The following is a 9,355-nucleotide window of genomic DNA, read 5'->3' as shown; positions in this document are numbered from 1 at the left end:
TCACCTCCACCCTGCTCACTCTGACAGATGACAGGACACTCTCCTCACCTCCACCCTGCTCACTCTGACAGATGACAGGACACTCTCCTCACCTCACCCTGGGGGCCTGACAGATAATGGAGCATCACTCTCACCTCCACCCTGGAGCCTTGGACGGATCTTACTTACTGAACATGGACCACCAGGACTAGCAATCACTTCCATTTTCTAACAATGCCACATCCTGGGTACATTCCTTCCATGGCTCAGGGTTGAGACACAGTCCACATGCCACATCATCTGCCTAGTCAAAGTACACAGTCCAACACCTCTTTCTTAGACCCACCACCAGCACAGTCAATTTTAGAATTCCTATGTCACCAAAGAGAAACCTCACCCCCCCAGGCATCCCTCCCAATTCCTCTGCCCAGCCCCAGGAAGTGACCACTCCACTTTGCATCCTCATAGATCTGCCTGTTCTGGACACTTCATATGAATGAACTAGACACTGCAGCCTTTAATGGTTGGGTCATTTCAGCTCCGTGGTATTGTTAAAGGCTCATCCCCCTCGTCACACACTCATCATCTACGTCATTCCTATAAGGTGAGGCTTTCTCTTGTCATCTGAGGTTCCCCTCGGCACTGAGATCAAGAGAGGACTAATTAGAATCAGAAACAGATAACACTCTAATTCACCGGAAGCCACTCAGGTTAGGCATTATTACACCCACAGTAATTATTTCCCTTTTGCTAATGAACTAAGGTTCTCAAAAAGTTAAGAGACCTGCCAAGGTCACAGAGCTAATGAACTCTGCAGACAAGATGTGTATTGAAGTCCATCTGACATAAACTTCTGTCACTGATTCGACACAGTGCTGTGTTGGGGGCAAAGGTTAGTGCCCTCACTAGGACCGGTAGTGGCATCAGCGGTGGAACTGACCACGTGTGAGCCACGTGCACACATTCGTGCCTGGCAACACCTTAACACTGCGGTGCAGGTGATACATCATCCCCGTGATACAGATGAGGAACTGGGGGCAGCTAGGGTAACCCCCCAAAAAAGAATGCTGCTTTGAATTCTTTCGTTATATGTTTTTAGCAATAGATATTTTGAATGTAATTTTTAAACATTTCAGGTAATACAGATTTTGATACAAGTTGTGGAGCAAGCATGTCTCTAAGGGGTTCAGGAGTTGGTTGGATAAGGCTGGTATCTTCAGGTTTACACAATCATCCAGGCACCCCCGGATGACAGCACCTGCTAAAAACGGGATAGCGTTTTCCTAGTAAACTCCACAGGGAGAAATAACAGGTGGGCGCTGTATGTCCCATTGGTCACAAAAGGGCTAAGTAGGTTGGCAGAGCTATATTTCATTTGTGTTCAAGCTATCTGGCTCCCTCTCTGAACGAGGTGTGTTCCTCGGGAGCATTTCCTGGTTCACCTCTGAGTCTCTGGTCCCTGGAAGGTCTCATGGATACACTTCAGATTACACCAAGTGTCAGAGTGCAAGGACACACACAGACCCAGGCATTAAAGAGCCATTGTCTGATGTGAGGGATTGCAGGGAACAGAGCTGAGGAAATCCAGGTGATGTGGAGCATAGAGGTGTCATCCAACAAGACCTGCGCCGAGGGAAGGACATTCTGGGGGACCTATGCATATGACTCAGGGATGAGAAAGCATGGACTGGACACAAAGGGGTGGACAGGGGCAAGAAGGAGGTGAAGAAAGGTGGCACTGTCCCCGGTCAATGAAAGAACACGTGCAGTAACTGAGTGAGACAGGAGTGGCAGAGGGCCAGTGTGAGACTCACAGATACAGCCCACTGGAGACCTCACGACCCTGGGCGGGACAGTGAGGGACAAGGCTGGAGTGTCCATCTAGCAGGGTTTGCTGTCCAGAGGAAGTGCTTGGACTCAGCCCAGCAGAGTCACTGCCCAAGCCTCAGTAGGAGATCAGTTCAGGGTGATGTGTGCACTTGGGAGACTCCTGTGTCACTGACCCCAGCCTCATGGAGTTCCACGAGTCACAGCTGAGTGGAAGTCATGCAGAGAAGCCACACAGAGCAGACACCTGGCACAGCCATGGACATCAGCCACACAGTGCAGCCAGACAGCAAGCAGCACAGCTACACAGCACACCAGACAACACACTGCTCCACACAGCCTCAGAATGTAGTGACACAAACAACACACCACACAGCGCAGCCACCCAGCATGCCACATGGTCACACAGTGCAGACACACAGCACACCAGACAACACACCGCTCCACACAGCCCCAGAATGTAGTGACACAAACAACACACCACACAGCGCAGCCGTACAACATGCCACATGGTCACACAGTGCAGACACACGGCACACCAGACGACACACCACTCCACATAGCCTCAGAATGTAGTGACACTCACAATACACCACACAGCGCAGCTCTGCAGCAGAACCAGAGGGCACAGGCATGTGGCACACGAAGAGGCGGCCCTCTACTCACCGAGTCTCCTTTCTCTCCTTTGGGTCCAGGCATTCCAACCGGCCCAATTTCTCCCTGAAATTGAAACAGAAATGGGCATCAGGTTCCACCCCTGAATGGACTCCTGTCCACGGAAGCTTCCCTGGGCACGTTGTCCTGAATCCTTCACACAACTGGATTTATCAGTGTAGACTGCAGACCTTCCATCATTGTCAAATGATGAACAGGTTAGTGACGCCTTTCTGGGGTAAGTCCTACCTAGGAATTACCGGGACAGACAGCAGGGACAGACAATGTCAGCAGAGGGAAGAGCAGGACTGTTCAAGCCACTGGTCCCTGGGGCACTCCCAATCCTCCCCCACATCAGTGAATGAGAGCCGGGCAAGCTCAGCCCTGGGGCTGCCCTACTGCTGACTGAATGGCCAGGACCCAAAGTTCCAGGTTCAAATCCAGGTTCCGCCCCTTAGCCTGAGTGCACCTCTCACTTTCTGGGCTCAGGGCCTCTCTTCTGTAATATGGGCATACAGACATGAGCACAGAAACCCAAGGGCACGGAAGTACTTTGAAACCTGTGACGGACCAGCTAGTCCCAAGGGAGCCATTTGGTCAGCAAATTCCTCTGTGAGCACCTTGGGCCTTTCTGAGCATCGCTGAGGAGGAGGAGGGCAAGCAGTCAGGGAAGAAAACTGACCAGGGCCCAGCGCAGGCCAGGGGCAGAGCCAGGACTGTAACGCAGGTTTTCCGTACGTTCTTTGTCTGAACGATGGGCTCTTCCCATTCGTGCTTTCACCTCACAAGTCGGGAGTGTGCGGCTCCTGTGCACATGCTGTTCCCTCTGACAGACACACCTCTCCCTGCCGTCTCTGTCCCAGGCAGTGTATCCACCTGGCCGAAGCTCAGAAGGGACTCTGCTAGAAAGGCCTCCTGCAGGTGTCTCCCAGGAAGCTTAGAGGTCTCTCCTCTGGACCCCAGGCTGCTCTCTGCCCAGCCCTCACCACAGCGGCCCACCTCTCTCTTCCATGTCCTTCTGTCCCTGGACTGAGTGCTGGGTGGGGGCAGTGTCTCTATCATTTACTTTTCTATGAGGTCAACTAGCTTAATGGTAAGGAATCCTGCTGCCACTGCAAAGGTACGTGGTTTGAATCTGCCAGCCGCTCCCTGAGAGAAAGCTGGGCAATCACCTCCTTCGTGGTTCGTCGCCCCTGAAAACCCACCAGAGGGTCAGCTATGGATCAGCTCGGACTCAGGTACACAATGACAGCACACTCACACCGACGACGCACTCTGGTCCCCGGAGACACCAGGCAAGATTTGCTGACATGGCTTGAGCAGGATCTAGACAAATGGGGCCCTAGAGTCACCAAGGCCCACCCAGAGCTTTATCCACAGGCTGGGGCCCTTTAACTGGTCCTACTGTCAGGCCAGACATCTCAAACCAGCCAGGAAGGCTTCTGAGTGGTTATGTTGTTGTTGCTGTGTGCCTCCAAGCTGCCTGTGACTCATAGTGACCCTCTGTACAACAGTTCTGAAGCCTACTCTATCCTGAGCCAGTCTCACTCCAACACACCTACTCCCATAGCTCCAGTTATGGTGTCAATCCATCTCAGCCAGGGTCTTCCTCTTATGCGATTATCCCTCCACCCTTCCAAGCATGATGTCCTTTCCCAAGGATTGATCTCTCTTGGCCATATGCTTAAAATATGTGAGACAGAGCTTCCAAATCCTAACCTCTAAGGAGAGACTTGGTTTCACCCTCTCCAACACAGACCTGTTTGTTTTCTTGGCAGACCATGGTATGTTCAGGACTCTTCTCCAGCACCACTACTCAAAGAAATAAATTCTTCTGTCATCCTTAGTCATTGGCTAGCTCTCTGATGCATAGCAAGTAATAGTGAAGACCATGGCCTGAATCAGGTCTCTAGACTGACATCTTTGCTTCTCAGACTCTGGAGAGGTCCCTGAGAACAGATTCTCCCAGTGCAGTTCCTCGTCTGACTTCCTGACTGCTGGTGCCAAGAGTGTTGATTGTGGAGCTGAACAAGCTGTGACTGTTAACAACCTCAATCTCTTCTCCACCCACCCTGATGCTTTTTTCAGGTGGTTCTACCCACCTTTAATCCTTAGCATCCTGTCCCTCCACCCTTCTCCCTCCGCTCCCTCCTCTCCCAGGCTCAGGCTCGCTCAACAACAGCAGAAGTGCAGCCATGACACCAGCAACCAGTGTTTCCCACAAGTACCTTCTGCTCACAGGCACCAAGTTCCAAGCATCTCTGCTCTCTTCTCTGGTCTGACAGTGAGGAAGCAGTGCAGTCACAGCTCAGAGAGCGCTCAGTGAGGCAGAAACTCCTGTCTGTCTGTTGTCAGCACCTGCCCTGGACCCCTCCCCAAGGCCCTCCACCACAAAGTGGGGAGCCAGTGGAGGGGGGAGGCTGGGGAGGGGGCTGGTGATGATGCCCATGTGTTCCCATACATCTGTCCGTGTGTGCGTGAGTGCATATGTGTGTGCGTGCACACACATGTAAGAGTGTGTGCGTATATGTGTGTATGCAGGTGTATGTGTGTGTATGCGTGCCTGTGTATGCAGGTGTATGTGTCTGTGTGTGTATGCATGCATATATGTGTATATGCATGCAGGTGTATGTATGTGTGTATGCGTGCCTGTGTATGCAGGTGTATGTGTGTGTATGCGTGCCTGTGTATGCAGGTGTATGTGTCTGTGTGTGTATGCGTGCATATATGTGTATCTGCATGCAGGTGTGTGTGTGTGTGTGTGTATGCGTGCCTGTGTGCCCTATCCAGCAGAATGTGAGCAGAGAAGGAAGGTGCAAGGAGGGACAGATGAGAAAAGGGGGAGAGGCAGGAATGAGGGAGCAGAGAGAAAAGGAAGGAGGAAAGAGCCAGGAGACACAGAGAGGGAAGGAGTGAGCCAGTCAGATAGACAAGCTGAGAGATGGCCAACAAGCCACTGCATCACCTCTGGCCCTTGATCTCCTCATCTGTAAAATGGGATGATTTTGCTGCTCAAGAAAGTTGAACTAAATATTGCATACAATTCATTCAACAAGCTTTAACCACCTGCCATGAGCACAGCACAGGTGACCGTGTCTATGATATACATCACAGGTCAAGGTCATAGCCCAGAATGTGGCACATGGCAGGGAGAGTCACTGTAGTTAGAATCCACTGGAGCAGGAAGGATCATGGGAAAGAATCCCACAGCAGCAGAAGCCATCAGCTCACAGGTCTGCGTGCCCCCCACACCCAGGGTGCTTGGGGTGAGGATGTGTCTTAACCATCCTGTAAATCCAACACCGGCTTTAGGGGCGCTCAAATATGGCCGAACAAATGGGAAGCAGAGAGGAGCTTGGAGGGGCGGGGGAAGAAGAGAAGAGGAAAAGGAGTAGAGGGAAGGGGTGATAGAAAGGGAGGGGGAGGGGGGAGGAGGAGGAAAAGAGGAAGGAGAAGGAAAGGAAACAGAAAAGAGAAGGAAGGAGGAGACAGGCAAGAGTGTGGCCCGAGACTGCTGTTGTGATCGTGAGTCACGGAGTCGGAACAGACTCAGAGCTGACCCTCCAGCGGGGACACCGTAAGACGTGTGGGAGGGGACTGACCACCTTTCTCCCATGGAGCAGCTGGTGGACTCCAACTACACACCTTCGTGTTGGCAGTGCAATTCCTTACCCTAAAGCCATCAGAGCTTCCTAAGGGGCAGAGCAGTCAGAGTCCCATCACCATGTCAGCTCCCCTCCCAACCCCAGACCTTGTTAGCCCCACCTGACATCTACCAGACCACCTGGACGGGGCATTGCAGGTCACGCGTCTGGTCTGTTTATGATACCTTAACACAGCCAGGCAGCCCTTTCTAGCTATTGCTGGGTGCTGTCAAATCAATTTTCCTCTCAGGGGAACCCCATGTGACAGAGCAGAACTACCCTGTAGAATCTTCTAGTCTATCATCTTTATGGGAGTAGACTGCTAGGTCTTCCTCCCATGGGGACTCCAGGTGAGTTCGAACCGCCAACACTCTGCATCTGAGCAGGTGACCACGCTCCAGTCGGCTCCTTGTAGAGCCCTCAGACCTGGGGGAGGCTGGAGAGTATGAGGCCGCCCCATCAGTGAGGGGAAGACCCTGGCAGAGAACACCACCTGGCTGTGTGCAGAGGGCTCGGAATGTCTGTGTAAAGCAAAGTCCCGACAATCTCAACAGTTTCTAACAGCCCAGACTCTGAAAGTGTTGCAGTACAGTGGTCTAAAAAGACAGATCAGAATCCATCTCCTACGGAATACCAAGCATATGAGAGGGAGAAACCGCTCAGGGCTCCTGTAAACAGCCTTTCTGCCTCATGTTCCCCCGACAGTGAAGTGGAGACTGAGCAGCTAAGACACAGGTGCAGCACCCTGAACTTTGGGACACCTGTCCTCGACTTCCCAGACCAACCACCTTTGGGGAGACAAGCACACAAAGCATTTCTCTGTTTTGTTCTTTTGTGGGCGTAGTAAGACAAAGGGTGACTCATGACTCCATTGATTCTATCAAGCCCCATACTAACCTTTGGACCAGGGAGTCCCACCGGGCCATCGAAGCCCCTGTCACCCTAAAAAGAGAAAGGCAAGCATGAGTGGGTAAGGCCTTGCTTAGCTCACTGTCTGTTATCTGCCACCAGGCTCACGACCCAGTCCCTGGATTAGTCAGACGTCGAGTTGGGCAAGAGAACTGGTTCATGGACGACTCCGCTCCAGAAGAGAAGCCACATGAGGAACCTGAACACACCCTCCAAATGCAGCTGCCCCTGGAAATCAGCGCAGACCCCAACACGCAAAAGGGTACTCCCAGCCGGGGCCTGAAATGGTATCATTCATGAAAGAGGAGCTGTCTGAGATTGCCTCACAGAACAACCGCTCCTTAAAACACAAAGCACGGTTTACAGACTATTTCTAAATGTACACTTTGGTTTTAAATGTATGTTTTTAAAAGAGAAAAACAAGACTTCACACATTTAATGTGTACCTGCACACACATACACTGATGGATGCAGGAATGGTCTTGTTCCATGGATTAAAGAAAAACGTGGCCTACAAGCTGAGGACACATGCAGATATTGTCAGGCAAAGAAGTGTGGCACGATTCCTGTGGTGCTCCTTGTGTAAATGTCACCGTACTGAAGAAGATGACAGAGACGTACATTACCTCCTGTGTGCCCACATCATTTAAACAGTCTGCAGCCTTCAATACGGACTGAAGCTCAACATCAGGAAAACAAATATTCTCACAACTGGGCCGGTTGGCAGCATCATGGTAGATGGTGAAGAGATTGAGATTGTTGACCAAAGCTTCAATTTGTTGGCTCTACAATCAAAACTCTTGGTACCAGCAGCCAGGAAATTAAAAGACGAATTGCACTGGGAAAGTCTGCTGTCAGAGACCTCTCCAAAGTACTGAAGAGCAATGATGTCAGTCTGGAGACTAAGGTGCACCTGATATAGGCCATGATCTTTGCAAATACTTGATAATGCATCAGAGAGCTGGACAATGACTAGGGATGATAGAAGAATTGATGCCCTTGAGCTGTAGTGCTGGAGAAGAGTATTGAATATACCACGGACTGCTAAGAAAATTAATAGATTCATCCTAGAGAGGGTGAAGCCAGGCTGATTCTTGGAGGCAAGGATTCTGAAGCTTCATCTGACATACTCTGGACATGTTGCAAGGAGGGACCAGTCCTTGGAGAAGGACATCATGCTTGGAAGGGTGGAGGGACAGCACAGGAGGGGAAGACCCTTGATGAGATGGACTGACTCAGTGACTGGGGTAGTGGGGGTAGGCATGTCAGAGACAATAAAATTGGCACAGGCTAGAGCAGTTTCAGGCTCTTGTATATGAGGTCGCTGTGAGTCACAGACAGCTTGACAGCACATAACAACAACAACAACTACAACAACTCCCTACTCACAACTCCCTACTTCGTTTGGGGACATAATGAAGGTTGTAAATTTGCTTTTCTGTCCAGACAGTAGGGTTCCTGCTTCTCACTGAATCACCAAGACAGAAACTTGGATCCAAAGCCGCCTTTCCAATCTTGCTGAATGATGGTGATGTTTTGTAAGCAGAACTACAGGTTGAAACCATTAGAAACAGTCGCCCCATGGCCAGAATCCAGCTTCCTGAAAGAACTCCCTGGTCTGAGGGCCCCTGGGCTGGACTCTCCACAGCAGAGGAGACAGAAGAGGCAGTGATGGACACGCATCTTATGTGGATGCTGTTGAAGCCCTGCCGTGTGACCCCGTTCTTGTCTTCTCACCCGTCTGAGCTTAGAACGTCCTGGAGGAGGCCTGAGGGCTCATGTCCTGGTCCTGAGCCAGTCTCCAGGGTTCCTGGGTTCTTCTAGTCAGAGCGCAAACTGTGGCCTTCTTAAGGACCAAGGTCATGTCCTATTTGCCTTAAAGCCTGTGTGCAGAACCATATTCCACACATACCCATGTCCATCAAGTCAGAATCATCTCACAGGTGACCCACGACTGGGTTTCTAAGGCTGTAAACTGAATGAATCATCCATCATTCTCCTGGTGGATTTGAACCAATGGAGACGTTCATCTCACAACTGCCCCTGGACTACACCTCCAGAGCTTGGCTTCACACATAGTAGTCCTTAATGTTTATTATCAGAAATAAAGAATAGAGAGTGGAAAAGCGTGAATACAGATGATACCACCCTGTGCACAGGCTGGGAACCTGCATGCTAACTGATCAACGGGATCCTGTCCTACTAGAGGAGATGGTAGATGAGCCTTTCCAGCCAGCCTTCCCACTTCCCCATCACTCTACCTGCCGGCTCACCTGCCCATCAGTTCACCTACCCATCCATCCATCCACCCACCCACTCACTCATCCTTCCATCCATCCATC

At 51.1% G+C, this 9,355-nt stretch overlaps 1 protein-coding gene across 1 annotated transcript in view; it reads right to left on the bottom strand.

The window, feature by feature from the left end:
* The window catches only part of COL22A1 (collagen, type XXII, alpha 1), a 210,880-nt gene that overhangs the window by 190,279 nt on the left and 11,246 nt on the right, over positions 1 to 9,355 (bottom strand). Inside the window, exons 5-6 of the mRNA XM_006879451.1 lie at positions 7,002 to 7,046; positions 2,473 to 2,526 (exon numbers count right to left, since the gene is read on the bottom strand). Of these exons, the coding sequence (XP_006879513.1) occupies positions 2,473 to 2,526; positions 7,002 to 7,046 (99 nt within the window). The remainder of the gene's footprint in view (positions 1 to 2,472; positions 2,527 to 7,001; positions 7,047 to 9,355) is intronic.

The sequence above is a fragment of the Elephantulus edwardii genome, unplaced genomic scaffold (assembly GCF_000299155.1).
Source record: "Elephantulus edwardii isolate Elephantulus edwardi_28Jun2011 unplaced genomic scaffold, EleEdw1.0 scaffold00003, whole genome shotgun sequence".
NCBI classification, from domain to species: Eukaryota; Metazoa; Chordata; class Mammalia; order Macroscelidea; family Macroscelididae; genus Elephantulus; species Elephantulus edwardii.
This window is presented reverse-complemented; position numbering and strand designations above follow the sequence as displayed.